General features: G+C 35.9%; 1 protein-coding gene across 1 annotated transcript in view; it reads right to left on the bottom strand.

Moving 5' to 3' along the window:
* LRBA (LPS responsive beige-like anchor protein) overlaps positions 1 to 19628 on the bottom strand; it is a 432022-nt gene that overhangs the window by 359715 nt on the left and 52679 nt on the right. Inside the window, 15 exon segments of the mRNA XM_068402600.1 lie at positions 179 to 287; positions 1123 to 1215; positions 4291 to 4388; positions 6132 to 6194; positions 7681 to 7760; positions 9724 to 9892; positions 10891 to 11043; positions 11151 to 11259; positions 11757 to 11890; positions 12172 to 12369; positions 13210 to 13356; positions 13662 to 13781; positions 15017 to 15143; positions 15248 to 15369; positions 18545 to 18640. Of these exon segments, the coding sequence (XP_068258701.1) occupies positions 179 to 287; positions 1123 to 1215; positions 4291 to 4388; positions 6132 to 6194; positions 7681 to 7760; positions 9724 to 9892; positions 10891 to 11043; positions 11151 to 11259; positions 11757 to 11890; positions 12172 to 12369; positions 13210 to 13356; positions 13662 to 13781; positions 15017 to 15143; positions 15248 to 15369; positions 18545 to 18640 (1818 nt within the window).

Below are 19628 nucleotides of genomic sequence, written 5' to 3'. Positions count from 1 at the left end.
GGATGTGCACGAATCTCAAGCAGTGAGCTGGGGGGGAAGGAAAAAAAAAAGCACTCAGATGCATCACACTAAGGTTTAATGTCATCTGGAACATATCAGCACAAATATGTAAGCAATTTTCTAGCAATGTCTTACAAGTAATTAGGAAGATTGGATTCTAACTACAGTATATTATTACCTCAAATAGGACATTGTATGTGGTCATGGTGATTAAGCTTGTCTGAAGCATCAGCCTTTCAGCCAACAAAGAGAACAATCCATGTCCAAGCATGACTTCAGCTTTTCTCCTAAAATAGTGCGGAAAGATAAAATAAGCTTATGTATTCAACTTGCTCTAGGGAAAAAAAGTTTTAAAAGTGTGCCTCAAGAAACACGAAATCACTGGGAACATCTTGTTTTTGTTTTTGTTCCTTAAGTCTTTCACTTTTGGTTAAGGAAAAGGGCAAGGATTCAAGTTCTGAAAGGACAAGTCATTCCCCGAAGACAGACAGAAGACAGCTAACTTTCTTCCACAAATGCGGCCCACTCACCCATGGGTCCAAAAAGCTGAAATGCACCCGTAGGCATTTCTTGATAAACACTAAGGAAAGGGCATCTTTGTCCTCATTTCACTCAAACATACAACCATGGACAGCGATCTCAGTAGTTATCTACTATTGTAGCCAACTTGAGACATATTAAATCTAGTTCTCAGCAAGTAACACAGGGTTCAATCTCACCAGTCTAATTCTCGCTACCAATTTTAGTGGAATCACAGAAAAAGCCCACATTAAAAAGCAGGCAGCCATACTGCAAGTAAGTATTAAACGAACTTGCTAAGGAAGTGACAATGCCTGGACTGTCGTTGGCAATAACAAGTAATTCCACCACATCAGAAATGTATTAATGACAAACAAATTGAAGGGTACTCGAAGAATAGTAGCTCCTATTCAGTGAAGCATATTCAGTGATTAACCTCCAATACAGCTTTTTTTACTTTACATACAAACGTGTATATATATACACGCCAAACAATATATACCCAAAATAATATATATCATGTATGTGTCACAACCTGTCTTTTTTCCTTCTTCTGGGGGGGGTGGGGGCAGTGTATGTTTTAAGACCTAAACCAGTACTTACTTTGGAGCAAGATGCTTTAAGAAATATCCCATCACTTTTAGAGCTTGCACCCTGATGCCTTCACTCTGTGATGCTAAAAGCTTGTAGACAACCCTAAGTGGAGAAAACGCAAGTCTTCCTAAAATAGTTGAAACACACAGCAATTTTTGGAATGACAAATTAACTGCAGTAGACTGCAAACAAATTTGTATCCGAGCCTTATTTAAAAGAATGACTATTAATAAGACTACAAAAAACAGCACGACATTTCTGTTAACAGCACAATAGTTTGTGATTTCACATTTTATAATTACATTTAGAGATCTTTTTATCAAATTTAAATATCTCCCAAATATCAATACATAAAACATTCTGTGAAAGATTGCTGCAATTGCTATAATAAGAACTGTCTTAATCCGATATTTTATACAGAAAACTAAGCAAGCAATTGTTCTACTATAAATGTGGCTGGATAGGAATAGCCATGTATGAAGGGGGATTTATTACTAGCACTAATATTTGACATCTGTGCACGCTGTTGCTCCCTCAGGAAGGACAGAGGAAGACACCAAGTCAGGAGGCATTCTTCCCATTTCACCTACATCAGCTTCTGCTCCTCACTTCCTTATGATTATGCTTTACACTCACTTATAATTCTCCACTAAGAAGGTTAAAGAAGAGAGCCAAAGGGAGCAAGGGGCATATCTGTAGCAAAGTACTAGACTTAACTAGCTGAACAGTTCTAGCTGAAGTTTTCCCAAGAAAGAAAATGAGTGTAACAAACACAGCATGAAAAGCTTCAATGTAACTGATGAAAGTCTGGTAAATTAATAAACAATTGGAAGTACACTCTTACAACGGGAAGTGTCCAGTAACCTTAAATATATTTGACATACCAATTCAATCTGTAACACTGCAGAGATCTCATCACGTGTATCTATGCTTTCCACTCCATGAATAAACAGAAGTCAGAGTAGTATTTAGTCTTAACTTCTCAAACATTTATTTGCAGTACATTAAAGCTTAATCTTTTATTAAATTAAGTTTATTTACACAGTGAAAAATTCTAATATTGGCCTTCCATCAATGTGACGAATAACAAATGCAAGTTTTTGATCCTTGTAAATCTCCCATAAAAACATAAAACATCTAAATGTATTTATCAGTTACATCTAATTTCATTCTTGGCTTACTTCTTAGACAATAAAGTGCTTATGACCATGTCACTATCTGATTTTAGCTGGGCTATGGTTCATGCTATTGGACAGATCTTTGAATTTGTGAAATATGATTTAGCTTCTACTTACATGAACTACTAAATTCTCTCTGAAAAATGATTAATTTCCTAATGCTCCATGAAATTATATTGGAACAGAAGGCACAGTACTCAGCCTTTACTGTGAATATTTTCTGAGTAAATTTTGGAGGAAATTTGTATCACTTTACTAAGGGGAAGAAAAAAAAAAAAACTAATTTCAATGATTCTTGAGTCTTTCCAAAAATATCCCATGTTACAATACCGCATTTTAGATCAGCCAGTTATAAAGAGTTCAAAGGACTTATTCAAGTTTTAGGCCTTACCTATACATAACTGAGCACTCATCACTAGTTGTATATTCCTTCACTTTTACATACCTAAAAATATTACCCAGGACACCTAATCTAAGACCAAAAAAAAAAAATCTAGTTCTATACTAGAATTTAAGTGAAAACCCAGGAGTGATTAAAAAAACTGTTATTTGTAACAAATAACTTATCGTGAAGAAAGCTACTGCTTGTCTTAACAGAACAGTATGAAGGTTACCTAATTGCATAGGAAAAAATTATTTCCTTATACTTTATTTCTTCAGTAGATTGTTTACTTTTAAAAATTTTATTATTAAAAACTCCAAATACTTATCAAGCTTTGTAAAATTATTTTTAAATTTAAAGAATATGGTGTTTTAATTACAAAAAGTAGATGTACCAATAAGCATACAAACAACCCGTTAAGCGACTGGAGACAATACGGGAGCAAGAAATGTAACAAATGAGTCAGGAAAACAAAGTGATTTCTCACTGTGGACTCACTATTCATACTGACTTGCCCATATACTAGTTAATAAAAAAGAAAATGTCTACTGCCAGTTGTTAAATAAAAACAAACATATTGCACTGGAGACCCAACATGACATTCAAATACTTTATTATTTAGAGTTTTTATTAGTTTCCCATAGCATAATACATTACCATACAAATGAAGTCAAAGCTGAAGAAAATGGGTAAAAAAAAAAATCAGCCTAGCACTAAAAGGGGAGAAAACAATTATGAACGTGCCTGAATGTTGTCTCTTGAGAAAGGGCAACTGAAAAAAATGTATGTATAAATAGAGGTTAACCAATAGGTGCAACAAAATGTATGAAATGAGACTCTGCCTTTACACAGCGAGAGAATTACTACTCCACATACCCTTCTAGGAATAGTTCTTAGATTTGTTTGCCAGTGCCAGTTTTTTCCCCACTACGTCCATGCAGGTTCATTTTAAATTAGAAAAGTTCAATAATGTGACCACCCTCTGAGAGCCACAGCAAAAAAATCAGAGTCGTAATTTAGTCTTTTCTAGCAGAACTTCTCTTGTGCTGTTACTATTAGTAGAATTTGCTACTTTCCCTACTTGTCTCTCACAATAGTGTTAAACAATATTTTTCTGTTTGTTGGGAAAAAGAGATTGTGAACAATCCATACCACGAAGTGCTAAATTTAAACAAATACTTCTGCAAAAGTCCCATAATGCTTTACATACTAAAAAAAAAAAGGAAAGCAAGCTAACAAAGATCAGAAGAAATCTGAACCAATTTTTGTCAGCCCACTTTCAGTTCTAAAACATATGTAAGAATGGGAGGCTAAAGACTAAGCACTAGTAGATAAAGACTTAACATCAATGTACAGACTAACTCAAATTGATTACTGCTTGTTTAAGTGTGACTGACAGCTTGGAAACATTAAAAAAAAAAAAAACCTCACTGATAATAAATCCAACACCACCTCTTGGCAAAAGAACACCTGGACACAAAAATCTCCCAAGATGAGGAGTCTAAGATTGCAACACATACACTGATGAGGACCTTTCAGATCTCACGGGAATTCTAGCAAGCAACAGTATGGTCAAAATACTATTTCCTTTCGCCCACTTACAAAATTAAAACTTACTGTAATCCATTCCTCTGATCAAAAGCAGGGATCATAGAACTGGGATGCTCTGACATCAGAGCAACAAGTAACTGCAAGACATCCATTAGATTGTCATCCTGTTGAATAAAAGTTATAAATTTGAATTAAAAATGCATGTATGCTAGAACATTGTTTTGATTAAAAGAACCAGTACAAAATATTTCAAAATTATCTGGAGAGTAACAGTAAACCAAGGACGAAAACAATTAGGCCAGGATCAAAAGAGCTATAGATCTGGAAGGCAAGTGCAGGAGAAAATATTACAAAAAAAAAACCCCTTTATTTTCTAGAGTGAAAAGCAATACATCTTTGTCTGGGATGCAAACCTTTGACAGGCAATGGACTATTGGACTATGCTATTTCCTTCCACACACACACTCATCTGTTTGCATATATATTTCCCCCTCTTTTACAGAACAGGAGCTAGAAACGAACTGCTGCAGATTTTCTGGGGCCCTTGGTGGTGTTTAATGCAAAATCTCTACCAACAAATGTCCAAGCCCAGGAAAAAAAAAATACCACCACCTGACAGACAATATTTAAAATGGGTAATTCAAGCTGCTCAGCAAAGTTTTTCAAATTTGTTCCAAGTTAATTATAACTAAAAATAACCTACAAAGTAGCAAAATGCAACTGTCTTTTCCCATTCTTTCTGGTATTAAAATGAAAGCTTGTTAAAAAAAAAACCCAACATTTTCCAGCACTTTTAAACAAATATTCTGATTCTTTCTCTATTAGAGAACCAGTTTTACACCCTTTTAACAGCTGTGTTCACCTGATGATATTATTAGTACAGATGCTATCACTGATGAATGAGCCCTATGAGAAAGTTGAATTCTACTTTTTTTTTGTTGATGTTTTTCTGAATTTACAACTAGATACCTAATTCTGAGATTCAGCATTCATGCATCTTTTAGACTTTTTTAGACTTGACCACGCAAACTGCTAAGATAGTTAAAACATCACCTCATCTGAAGGCTATATAAAGCTTCTGCTATTTTGGTTTACTCTTACATGTTACCAAGAGTCTTATTTTTTACATCTCCACATAAAGTAGAATGACTTAAATTGCTTGACCATGGTACTAAACTACCAGGTAGCAGTAACCAGCACAGAGAATAAAAGGAAAATATAGGTGTAAACAAAAAAAAGAAAAAAATCCATACTGCTTGAGGTGAAGTTCAATTAATTCCTTATTTTACCCATTTCAAGCACCCTTACAGAGATGAGATCAGTTAGATTTATGTCCCCATTTCCCTTGTCTTTGATGTTGCATCTGGCATAAAGTGCCTTTTCCTGGTGCTAAAATATGAAGATGCAGATGTATCAGTGGTAACCAACATTTTCTCCCAATTAAGTTTATATGCTTCTCTTAGATGTCATTAACATACATCTTTACTTTTTAATGCATGTTTTCAATTTTATTGCTTTATTTAAGAAGCAAAATAAAAAGGAGAGAAAAATAAAACAAAAAATATTACTTAGGCAGCATAAAACAAGGTTTTGTCTTTTTTTAAAGTCAGTCTCATCATCTGTTTTTCTGCTTGGTAAATCAGTTTGCAGCACAACATAAGAAACCATTTTGACTTACTGGCTTAATGAACTTCATTCTAACATGGAACATAGTGCTTAAATCACCGCAAGAATATTGGCAATTCAGCACACTACACTAAAGAGTTGGACAATGTTTGCTACTTCCTCTACAGAGCCATCTTGTGGCATACAGAAGGTAATATTTGAAAATACTCGAATACTTGGTGGTCACAAACAGCAGTAGTAGTACCTCTCTCCCCCCACATACCCCCTAAATAAAAAATTACCTCATGTATAGTGAGCAGATAATTGAGGATAGCCTGCAATTCATCTTCTTTTATTCCATAGTCCTTTAAAAACAATCAGGTTTTAACTATCATCTTTCAAGCACAAAAGTACTGTTCCCAAAAGAGCACTATTACAAGCCATGGTTATATACAGAGAATGTCTCAAGACAAATTTGCTTTCACTTGGTACTATAATAGCTTCATAGATGGAAGGTAGCTTTTTCCCTGCCCAAAAAATACCCACTGAAGGTTATAAAAGTGTATTAAGACAACTCCAATACCAGTATAAAAATAAGCTTGATACTAATATAGTACATGAAATTGTTAGAGTGACATGTGTTGATACAGATAATATGAACTGAAGGCTTCCTATTAACAGAAGTATTAAAGTGGCAAAGAAGATTCAAAAGTAGACCTGGATATTTAATTATAAGCCTGTTAGCTATGCCTACAGCTGAGTTTGATTCTTATTTTCTACTACAGAATCCTGTCTTCAGTTGCTATCAACTTTGCAGAAATGTACATCATTTATGTCGTCTTGAGGTCTTTTTGGTGAAAATAAAATAAAAACCAACAGCTTCTAAGAACAGGATGAGGGAAGGGAAAAGTACACTTCTTCATTTCTAGGGCTTTTATTTCTTAAAGAAAGCCTCTCATTTCCCAAAAAGATTTTGCACCACTGTGTACAAATAGAAAATTTGCAGAAAAATAAACATTTTATGATGGACATGCTTTTTACTGGCCTTGTGAAACTCTATCCAAAACTGTCCAACTGTTCTCTGACAGAAATAAAAAAAATAAATAAAAATAAAGCTAAAGCTTAATGAAAGTCTTTTAGAGTTTGATAGCTAAATTGTCCCTGATTCTTTAAATTGGATGTTCTGCAATTGAGGTAAGTGTATGAGAGTCAAGAGCAGAACTTTTCTAGTAGTTACTCCTCCATACCGCTGGGGCTAAGAGTAGCAGCACAGAGAGCATACTGGTCCCTTAGCAGCAGAGAGGAAGAGAAGAAAAGGGAGCTAGATTCAAACACAGAAATGACAGTCTACAGAAGGGAGGGAAGATGAGAGAGATCAGAACTTACAATAGGAAAGGGTTAAGACAACTCTATAAGCAGCAGAACTGTTGAATTTCAATATTCCTCTAATGTCTAACACATAGTTGTGAAACTTATTGATAGACTTTCTTATCCTCCTCTGTCACGCAGCATATAAAGTCAAATGTTGCTCTTTAGTCTTTAAGCACTTCTGATGCAGGTGATATTGTTCTCGTCAAAAACAAAATATGGAATCAAATACTTATTTCCACCATAGTAAACATTTCTAAGTTAATGACTTAACAGCTCCACTTTTGATAAAAACAGCTTAAAAGGGAGAAAAATGCATCTTTAGCACTGCTGTCTGTGGCAAGAGCCACAACAAAAAGATGCACCTTACATGGTTATTTGTTTACAAAATTCAACATGCTTAGAAAAAAACCTGTTATATTAAAGTGCATTTCTTCATGAAAGGAAACTTAGATACCCTATCATAATTTAAAGTTCTCCTACCTTCATCACTAGCTGTTTAATGAACATCAACAAGAATGCTCGCAGAGATAAAATCTCTTTTTGAGTAGGCCGGGGCCCATCTACAAAAGAAGGAAAGTAGATATATGAAACACAAATTAACAGCTGTTACTAGCACAGTATGCATTTTCACATAAAGAAAAAGAAAAGGCATTTTCTGAGTGAAAAGGGCACAGTTCTAAGTAAAGTTATCTTTCCTCCACTTCAGACTACAAAATAGTAATGCATTTCATCACTATTTATTTGCAAAACACCCAACCAGTGAGGTTCTACTAAGGCTTTTATTAGTTTTCTAAACGCCTCTAAATTCTTTTCATGATTTTACCACTTCCTTGCAGTGTCTAAGAACCAACTTCACACAAGGAATAGGACTGATACAAGAACTTCATGTCATAATTTACAGTTTTCAAATTTTTGCAGTTTACAATTGTTTTTAAAGTTCTTCTGCTAAAGCTTAAAGGAAGAACTACATGTCATTATTACACATTGACTATATACACAACAAAAACCAATCTTACAATCTTATATATAAAGATCACCTTGAAAGCCATGACTTAATTTGTTAACTCGAAGTCAAAAGGACTTGCTTCTGCCATTCCTGTGTAAAGCAGACTTTCACTGAAACATTTTAAATACTCAAACACTGAGTAGTTCCCAGGAGAGGCAAGGTTAAAAAAACAGGTGCAACCAAATGTCAAAACCAAGTAAAAGCTTTCATACAGAAAGCAAATGAACTGTTTCAAATACATTTCTAGGGATAGTTTTTACATTTGCTCATAGGTTCACAGTTCTTATGATCTTAATCATCAGGGAAAAGCAAATCAATTAGCAAATGTAAGTGATCATATGGGTCTGGTTTTATACAGTATACGCCCACAGGCATATTTGGTTTAAGAATAGTTATTGTCAATATAGACTGGTCTAGTCAAAATAAGCCATTAAACCGTATAAGTAAGACTATCCTAACACATACATTTGCCTCAGGCTCAACAGATCAGTTCAGAAACGAATTAAGTAAATCCACGTCTTCACTAAAAAGAAAGGAGAAAACACACATACTTTGCTCCTTACAGGATGCAAAATACTATAAAACAATCTTTGCAACCCTCTAACAGGAAGGGCTGATCATTTTGAAAAGCTCATGGCAGGAAGCTGGACACATCTAAGGAGCGCTCACTCCCAGTACACCTAGCTCTCTTTCATCACCTGCTTCGCTCTCTGAAATTCCAGAGCTTTTCTTCATTACAGGACAGAGTAGAGAAATAAGTTATTTTCCCTTTGCCAAGGCTGTGTGCCCAACCCCATAAAACACAGAACAACAATTAGAAGAGTTGTAAAGTCATACTTCCAAAAAGCATTAATTCCCTTATCTGTGCCAGTTCCATTGGCACGTGTTTATGTTATGCTGGTGTGCATTTCACTTCTCCCATTTCCTTTTACAGTACCAGATTTCCGAGTCAAGCAGCTATTCCCATTGCTTTTTTCTTAGGATCAGTATTCTTGTTCTGTGTCAATGACAAGTACTAAACACCTGTTCTAAATTTCTTATTACTTCTTTCACCATGAGATCGCTGTCTGGATTAAGCATGCTTATTAAGCAGTTTTCCAAAAAGTTCAGATCCCTACACCTGTCAGACAATCAGTATGCCTGTTTTCAGCTATACTGCTATTATCAATAGATCTTACAAGCACTTAAAGCCTGTCCCGTACTTGAACAAGCTACATAAAGAGACAATATTCCCAGGCACAGCTCTATACTTTCAAAACCCTACCATTTCTCTGACCAGTTGTATCTAGTATTAATTCATGTAGGTCTTTGGTGACAGAGAATATAACTTCTGAAGAAAGTTTTCATTAGTTCCTGTAAAAAAGCTTTCAAGAATATCCTACTGCTCAAACTGTTACATTTAACCCATCATATTAAAATAAAATTATTTCTGGAGCATTTGCAGTTCTATTCTATACATTGTATACAACTTTTTTTAAAACAAACATCAGCTTGTGAGAGTAGAAATGAATACATACCTACGCCCTTGGGAGTTATACCACTGCGATCCTGAGGATTCACTACCCAGTAATAATACTTCAGGGTATGCATGACCAAAAGAACTGTCCCAACCCGCCGGATTGCACCATATATGTTAACAGTGCCAATGAACTCAGTAGATAGGTAAGTGTAGAGGATCAGCTGAACCTACAACATCCAATCGGGAGATCAAAAATCATTACAGCAAAACAGCAACACATCAGACAACTGCATTCTTAAATTTCATCTATTAAAATATCCTAAAGAAATAGATTTTCTCCACATAGCTCAGTCACAAAGCTCTTAAAAGCCTTGAAAACTGATGAAAAATTCCATTTTATTTCTAAAACTACTGAGTGCTGTGTTTTTTTTAACCTGGTCCACGCTCACAGGAGCATGAAGGTATGATATTCACATAATCACAGCTGAGACTGGAAGGCACCTCTGGAGATCATCTAGTCCAACCTCTCTGTTCAGAACAGGGTCACATATGAAGTGTTATAGAAAGGTGCATATTTATTATGGGCTTAATAATTCATAATAGGTTTAATTATTTACATACCTTCCCCTTTTTATTCTGAGAAATAATGACTTAAATAATAATTTAATTTAACTGTAGCAAACATAAATGTTTTACAACTTCAACAGTAGCATTGTTAGTGCTATTCCAGTTTTTGAAATGCAAAACAAACCCTTATGGAGGGGATCAAAAAATTTGGTAAGAAGGTTTAAAGTAGAACCAACTGGAAAGTTTCTATCCAAGCAGTTTGCTCTTAGAGAACATAGATTCACCAAAACAAAAATACTCTGCAGAGAATATGTCAATTTAAATTAAGACTTCAAATCTGACACCCAGGATAGTTTCTCTTAAAAATTGCTGGGTTTATGCCAATTAACCCATCCAAAATCCCGTCTCAATCTACAACACTGACTGGATCAGGGACTGCAAAAGTCACTCCCAACTCTGCTCTGCAGAATGCTGCAGGTTTCCAAAGTACCTGAAAACCTCAGGAGTCTGCAAAACTTGACAGCTACATGCAGAAAAGCAGAGTCTGAAAACAGTTCCTGTATGATTTCTGCTGGGGAGCCATAATTCTTGGAGTCCAGGCTTAGTCTCACACTCACAAATCAATACATCATAAGATTATGAGAATAAGCAATTTTACCTGTGCTGGGATATGAATCCATATTGCAGGATTAAGGAGAACATGATCACACAGCTGCTTCAGCAAGGGCACCCCATTTTGTAAGTTGCTCAGGTATTTCGAAAAGGCAAGGCAAAGTTCTAGTACAGTTCGGGTAACATGGGCTTTGGAAGACTGTAAAAGAAGATCTGCTTAAGGAAGAGCCCTGCAACAGTCTAGGATAAGTATTTCTCTTAAAAAAATTCAACAATCTAAGACACAAAAAGAAAGATTTGCTTTACCTTTTCTAGGCTATATCCTATCACGAGGAAGCCCTTACAGGAAACCATCTGTTCTTGCATAGCAATGGAGTTCTTCAACAACTCCATGATGAAAGCCAATAAAGTAGAACTGAAAAACAATGTTTTAGTAAATGTTTTAAAGGGTTACGAGAGAAAAAGTATTTCCAAATGAACACTTCCATCACACAGCCCAGAGATACATTGAATGTGTTATATAAATGCTCATATTAGAATTTTTAAAACAAAAAGAAAGACTAAATTTTGAAAGGTCTAACTTCCTGGACTTTCTCTTGAAGCCTTCCCCAGTGGATTTTCTCTCTGACAGGAATAAGCTCAAGAGAATTGTCTGTAATTCTGTTACACAAAAAAATTGTGAAAGTAGAAATGTGTACATTTTGATTCTATGTGAACTTACATAGAAAATTTGGTACAAATAAACACTTCACTTTGAGGTCCTGCCTGTAACAAGGCCACCTTTCTGTTATTAGACATAATTCATTGTTTCACGAGACAATTTAAACCACTATGACACTTAATAAAGGAAGAGGTAATTTCCTTTACTTAAAAAGAAACAAAGAACAGAACACAATAAGTACATGCACTCACCAAACAGTTGTGTCAACGTGGTCCGATGAATATTGCCTATAGTCTAACTGTGCAAAGAGAGGGAAAAGTACCTGCACCCCTCCAATGGAGTGTAGGGCACTTTGGATAGAATGTGTTAAGACTGCTTTCACATCCTGACAAAGAAGAATTAAGAAATATTAAAAAGTCCTTCAGAAACTGCTAAAAGCTTTGTTAGAAATAGTTTGAAACTTTTTCAATATAAAAATTGTATTATTACCAAATAAAAAGAAACAGCAAGAAGTACAAACTGGCTGCCACAGCAGCAGGGACAAGCCAAAAAAACCCAACCTATTAGCAGTTCCCTATCTTGTCCAAATTGTTGTAAAACTTGCTTTTTAGGTTTTCAAACAAAAATCATTTATACCCTTCCAAATCTATGAAAATGTTGAAATACCTGCAGCATGAGGGCATGTGGTGAATGAACAAAAATAGAAGGGTTATCCTTAGGGGACGACTCTAGACACAGTTGTGCATCTGTAGCCCTTGGATTGTACATAAAAGCAATAGCACTGGATAGTTTGCCATCATATAGCAACAATTTGTGATGTTCGTCGAGGAAGAGATCACTTTCTGCCTTGAATTTGAATGTTCCCTGGATTGGGGAGCAGGGTTGAGGAAGAAAAAAAGAAAGAAAATTAGATTACGCACATAGAGAATCCAGTTCAGAACACAACTATTGCCAAAAAGTGACTAAAACATTACTTCTTCTAACTAGCAGTATTTCAGAAAGAAGGGGTCTCATAACAACATTGACACAGTCAATTTTACAGAGTTAGAACTGCAGAATTTGTTTTTTCACCCCTGAAGAGTGACGTTGCCAAAATGGTGGGTAATGTAAAAGAAATACATTCACTACGAAACAGAATGACAGTCAGCAATGTTCAGTCAGAAGGAACTAATAATTGAGGAGCAGATAGAATAGGAACCATCTTTTTTAGCATATGTTTGTACAGCTACTAGGGAAGAACAGTCTTCAATTAGTGCCCCTCAGGCTATAACAAAACAAATAACTCACCACAACCCTCAGCACTAACTTCACATGTTAAAAAAAATGACTAGCACAATCAACTATAAAGCTACATTTCTAAACCAAATACATCATACTTGATCTAAAGTTTTCAGCCTCAATGACAAACTGAACCTAGCCAGAGACAGCAGTGGTGTTCTCCCTCTCCCAACCACCAACATGGAAATTTTGAGAAGTAATCAGGAATGCAAATTTATTTTTTATATGAAATTAAATAATTGAATTAATGCTTAATGTGAGGCGATACATAGGCTTATAGAAGAAACATGGAAGAGTTTAATAAAAAGATTACACAGTAAGAACATTTTTAGAATGACACAGAGGTGTCACAACATTCTTAAAACCCACCATAAAGAGTCTTATCAGAATTAAACTTTGGAAACTTTACAGTCAATTCTAAGATACCTTATATCCCAGACCAAGCTGATAAATGGCAAAGATCTGAGCAGCATTGAGAGCCTCACTAAAAAGGTAAACGGACGTCATTTGCCCACAAAACACTCGATTGGCATCAGCTGTTTCTGAAGAACCCAGGAAACATTTGTCAAATGTCTGAAAATGAAACAGAATCCAGTAAATGAGTTTAATCTACACCACACAAGTAAATTACACAAAGAATACGCATATTATCAGGGACCATTATTTTTACATAAACAAGCACTTGAAGGTCTCAGCAGAAACAAATTTTAAGTTCTGAGATGCAGAATCTAGTCCTCTACCAAGAAGTGAGTCATTTTATGTCAACGTTTTTTAAAAACGCATAAAAACGGGGAGGTTTATTAATAAAATGGCAAAGGATATCTATTTAATCCATCAAAATTATCAACCATAGATATTAGTATACAGGGATTACTTACATCACTGGTGTTGACAAACCATGTTATTTCTCCATAAGATGCCAGTTCCCCATTCACATAACATCGAAGTTCACTATTCTTCCAGCGGTTATAGATGTGCACTATAGTAACCATATACCACTAAATGATAAGAAAACAATTGATACAATTCTAAAGACACTTCAAGTAGCTTAAGCATTACAGTGGGGCATAGCAGAACAAATTAAACTATTTATGTCAATTAAATTGATTGAAAAATTTATTTTAAGTCAAAAAGATAAGTCATTGGCGAGTGTTCTTGCATAGTTATGTCAAAGGATAATATGTCATTTTTTCCACAAAAAGTAGACACAGAAGCTTAGAAGATATTTATGGCACAGAACTCAAAAAATCTTCATGGCAATGCTGAACCAAATGTACAGAAAGCACTGTGTAAATAAGTTTTAAGTTGTGTTACTCTTAGCATGACGGACTACTGCAAATGTTGTCATTTCAAAGAGTAAGGATGGCTCCAGACTAAAGACTTTCAAAGGCTGTGCATGTCAAATTATCACAAACAGAATCCATATTTACAGCAAGGGATTACTGATAACAAATTCCTGAGGAGGTCTGTTCTCCCACAAAATGTTTACACCAGTTGCTCCAGAAACATTAGCAGAATATCTAATTGAAGAAGGAAACATTTTCAACATAGCATAATACTATTTAATAGGCAAGCAAGTCTTGAACATCAATAATAAAATTAACTCATCATTTAATTCTTGCATTTAGAAAGATAACATAGAATTAAGCACCAAATGAAAGGAATCAACAACCTGAATGAACATAAAGTATAATATTCTTTGAAGAATGAATCTGTTGTTCTCCCACATGTAAGACGACTAAACTCCTACTAATGGTCCTAGCTTGATTAGGAAATGAAACATGGGTTAGTAATCATGCTTTCTTAAAATAATACTGCATTTGTCCACATCGAGTAAGTAACGACATAAAGGGGAGCCTTAGGAAAACCCTATAGGAAAAGGAGAAGAGAATGTCTGGAGGTGGGAGAAAACACAGTATAAAGAGAGAAGGAAAAAATCACAAGCCTCATAACTTTCAAGCTATGTATATGTACTAGGAGTTCTCAGAGAACTCACACAAGTCTCACAAATTCATAAAACTTCCGGAAAACTGCATTTTCTAGCTCTTTCCTATACATTTCATAAGTAAAATCAAAAAGAAATAAGAATTCAGGACACAAATTTATTTTGCTCACTCCAGTGTAACTGTTCTTATACAGAAAGATGAGCGTCATCAATAGCTACAACACTCCCCCTAGGCTACTTTTTTAAATTCATGAAACCTGTTTGAAAGATTTTATTATTTTTACTCACCTTTTGTGGCTTGAAATCAAATTTTACACAATGCTGGAAACCTTTTCCCTTTGATTTTATGGATGTTACAATCAAGCAGCCTCCAACAAAGTGAGCAGAATAACCAAGTCCTTTGTTCGTTCGAAAACTAACAAATTAGAACAAAATCAGCACATAGACAGATGGAAGCAGAAATCATTGAACAATGAATAGAAACTGAACATCAGAAATACTGTTTTACATAATACTTACCAATACAAGTAAGGCTTATCCTTATCCACATTGATATTATTTACAGGATCCATTCTTAGCCAAGTGTGGAAAGTAAACCCATTCTGGTACGGCCACTTGGCTATAGGAGGTAAGGCAATAGCCTGAAGAAAGCAAAGTTTTTCATGTAGAAACATCAACATCACAATAGTAAGAGTATACAGCTTAAGATATACACTACAAATATATACTGATATACAGATACACACTACAAATGTGTAGAGTTTCTCTATGCTAAAAAAAAAATCTGTCCTAACTTCTGTGCTTTTTGTACTCCATTGTTATAATACTTAATTAATCTAAATATTTAAAAACTGGTCTTTACATCTCAAAGAATATTATTAATAGTAACCTACACTTCAAAAATTAAATGCTTTAGTGGAAGCCTTACATCATAAAAATTCCTCAAAATGCAAATGCAAGTTGATTTGGTTTTGTGGTAACCTGACAGAATAATCAGAGTTATAAACTTATTTTCATACAGTGTTGGTATTTAGGAAAATAACTATGAAAAGAGAGAATCCTATACATTTCACTAACAGATTCTTTTCTCTCTTGAAACTCATGTCTATGTAGCCTTCCAGTTAGAATATAACAGACTTATAAACTTCCTTAAAAGAAAGGTAATACAATCCCCACCAACCAAAATCTTCATATCAAACACTGTGTTTATGTTAGCTCAAAAGCTCTTAAGTTATAAACCATGCAGAGGGGCCCTTTGTTTCAAACAGTTGGGTTTTACTGTGTGGGGTTTTTTTGTTTGTTTGTTTTTAACATTACTATTAACTTTCCAGTTTTGTTGCACAGATTTGCAATACACACTTCAACTAAGACTGCCATAACCTCCGATCAAAGATGCCATCCAGATGATCAATACCAATGAACAAAAAACATCAAAGAACTTGAGTGTCACTAGACTCCTTATTACGGTCCCACGCTCCATTCAGCTATCCCTGTCCAAACAAAATGCTATAAATCCTTCTCTATACCAGCTAACTAATCAGTCTGCAGGTCTTCGAGACCAATCTTTGGGAACTGGTACTACTATCATTTGGTTTAACAAACAGTGGATCTTGGAGTAATCATATTAAATACGTCATTTCTAAGACTTCTTAATTTAAAAATATTTAAGCATGTTCACATTAAGGCTACTGATGTAACCCCAATATCACATATGGTTCAAGCATTCAACACAATTATTAAAAGTTAAATATAAAACCAACACGTGAATAGCCAAAAGGAACAAAAATATGTCTGCCTGTTGCCAAGTGCTGTTACATGTGATAAACATATAACTGCAGATGCATTTTTCTAGTAGTCTGCATTTTTCAGTCTCAAGTTTTCATTACAAAAAAAATTCATTATGTCATCACGTTGGTGAAATTTAATCTCAAGTCACTGAGGCAGAAAGGTAATGGGTTTATGTGAAGAAAACTGGAGTCATCTGATAAATCTTATTCAAATCTTATTCTGAACTAAGCATGAAATTTTGAACATACTACTTCATCCTACAATTTCAGGAGCAAAAGTGTTGATATACTTAAATTCCTACAGAAGATTCTGCACAGCATTTTCCAACTACCCATTTAGTTTCAAATTCTTTTTCAAGGGAACACCACAGAACTTAAAAACGAATCAGTCACCTGAACAATTACGAAAAGACTAATCATTGTTAAATTTAATCCTCTTTCAGTATTATTCAAGCTATACATGTCTAGGATCCACATTTTCTCAGAGATTCTTATAACCAATATATGTTATTCACATCATCAGATCATTAAAAGAACTAACAAATGGTGCAAGTATGGCCACTTCTATTTCAACGCTTTCTGTGGTTTCACTAGCAAAGGTTTCTAGAGGTAAGGCTGTATTGGGTTTGTGTGGCAAGGCTTTGCAGGGGGGGGCTACAGGGGTGGCTTCTGTGAGAAGATGCCAGAAGCTCCCCCATGTCCAATAGAGCTAGCTCCAAGATGGGTCCATCTCCCACCGCTAGCCAAAGCTGAGCCAACCAGCGATGTGATAACATATTTAAGAAGGGGGAAAAAACTGCTGTGCAACAGCAGATGTAAGGGAATATGTGAGAGGAACAACTCTGCAGACACCAAGGTGAGTGAAGAAGGAGGGAGGACATGCTCCAGGCACTGGAGCTGAGATTGCCCTGCAGCCTGTGGTGAAGATCATGGTGAAGCAGCCCATGGAGGTCCATGGTGGAGCAGGTGGGTGCCCCAAAGGAGGCTGTGACCCTGTGGGAAGCCTGTGCTGGAGAAAGATCCTGGCAGGACCTGCAAACTTGTGGAAAGAGAGGAGCCCATGCTGGAGCAGATTTGCTGGCAGGACTTGTGACCCCATGGGGGACCCACACGGGAGCAGTCTGTTCCTGAAGGACTGCACCCCACGGAAAGGACCCATGCTGGAGCAGTTCGTGAAGAACTGCAGCCCGTGGGAAGGACTCACATTGGAGAAGTTCATGGAGGACTGTCCCCAATGCGTGGGACTCCATGCCAGAGCAGGGGAAGAGTGTGAGGAGGAAGGAGCAGCAAAGACAATGTGTGATGAACTGACTACAACTTCCATTCCCTGTCCCTCTGTGTCGCTCGGGGGGCAGGAGGTACAGAAATCAGGAGTAAAAGTTGAGGAAGAAGGAAGGAGTAGGGGAAAGGTGTTTTAAGAATTGGTTTTATTTCTCATTACCCTACTCTGATTTGATTGGTAATAAATTACATTAATTTCACCAATTTGAGTCTGTTTGCTCGTGACAGTAATTGCCGAGTGATCTCTCTCTGTCCTTATCTTAACCCACAAGTCTTTTGGTATATTTTCTCTCCCCTGTCCAGTTGAGGAAGGGAGTGATAGAGCAGCCTGGTGGGCACCTGGTGTCCAGCCAAGGTCAACCCACCACAAAGCTGCTCTCACATATACTAGATACCAATACAAGCACCATTCCCACAGAAACATAGGAGTAAAAAGCAGGTAGATTCTCCTTGCAACGAGATTTAACTGAACCAGCCTGAAAAAAATAACCCCAAAGTATCTAAAGAAGCCTTATTTATATTAGTTCTTTATGTAACGATATTTGTCCTTCTATAGTGATAATGTACATTTATTATAAGCATGATTTATTTAGGCATAACATAGGTGTCAGGTAGAGAAAAAAATTTGGTTAAAGCTCTACTTCTACGACAATGACAGATGAGACAAAAGAACAGCACAAATGAAAATAACCAATGGCCATAATAGAACAACAAATGAACAAACAAGTGACTTAAAATATCTACATACTGCAGCACTTTTTCCTGGAAAGTTGAAGAAGGCATCAGGTCCATACTTCTGAGGCATGTGTTTTAACACAGACAATAACTTCCCAGCATGTGGTGGCTGACAAAGAAAATTATTACACTTGTAAAGAAACAGAACACACCTATAAGAAAGAAAAGACTATACATACAAAAAATTAATTTTGACACACTTTAAAGCTTTGCACATGGTTGAGTAATACTCTGCTAAGACATTTAACACTTTCAATAAACAACATTAACAGAGAGTCATGGATACCTTCACACAGTACGCAGTAGGTGTACTGAAATACAATTAATTGGATAACTAAATTAAGGACTTAAAGGCCAGAGCCACTTTCATCCAGCATAAACTAAACTGACCCTGAGTGTTGGTTCCTTCCTCTATCTGTTCATTCCATCAGCACTACTGTTTGTGTGGATTTGCAGTGAGCTAAAGAAAATTAACTAATCCAGCTGAAAACTAATTTAGGGACAACAAATACAAATCGATTTTCAGCTACAGCAGTTTTGGATTGTGGCTGTGTGAAACCTGTGCCAGCACAAGGGAGATGGGGAATATCTAGCAAAAGGGAGAGGGAAGGTCAGCAGACAGGACTATTTTCATCGGGACTACAGTCATATACTAGATTAAAGTGTCTTTGGTTACATATACCCCTTCTTCTAAGTCCACAGAGAAAGATTTAAGTCTCAAAGGCAGTTCGGAGCACCTAAACTAAGTGCTCAGTTAGTGTGAATACTTAACACTTCCCCACCACACCCTAATTCTGCATTGATTTTGCTGTAATACTCAGCAACTATAAACTCCAAATCAATTACATGAGCCCACAACATCAGAAGTACAGCAAATACTGGTCATAGTGACAGAACAATTTTGTGCATCTTCTTTTACCACTTCCTAACTTTCCAGTAGATCTACTTTTAAACTATGATTTTACACTTCTGATCTTTTCCCGAAAGTGCCCTTTTTCCCCTCTTGTAAGCAGCCACTCTCTGAAAACTAAGCATTGCATGATCCGTTACAAGAATTTCAAATGTACCAAAATTGTAGTCAGATAAAGAGTGCTTAA

Source organism: Nyctibius grandis, chromosome 6 (assembly GCF_013368605.1).
Source record: "Nyctibius grandis isolate bNycGra1 chromosome 6, bNycGra1.pri, whole genome shotgun sequence".
NCBI lineage: Eukaryota > Metazoa > Chordata > Aves > Nyctibiiformes > Nyctibiidae > Nyctibius > Nyctibius grandis.
Note: the sequence above shows the minus strand (reverse complement) of the source record. Positions and strands in the feature narration are given on the sequence as shown.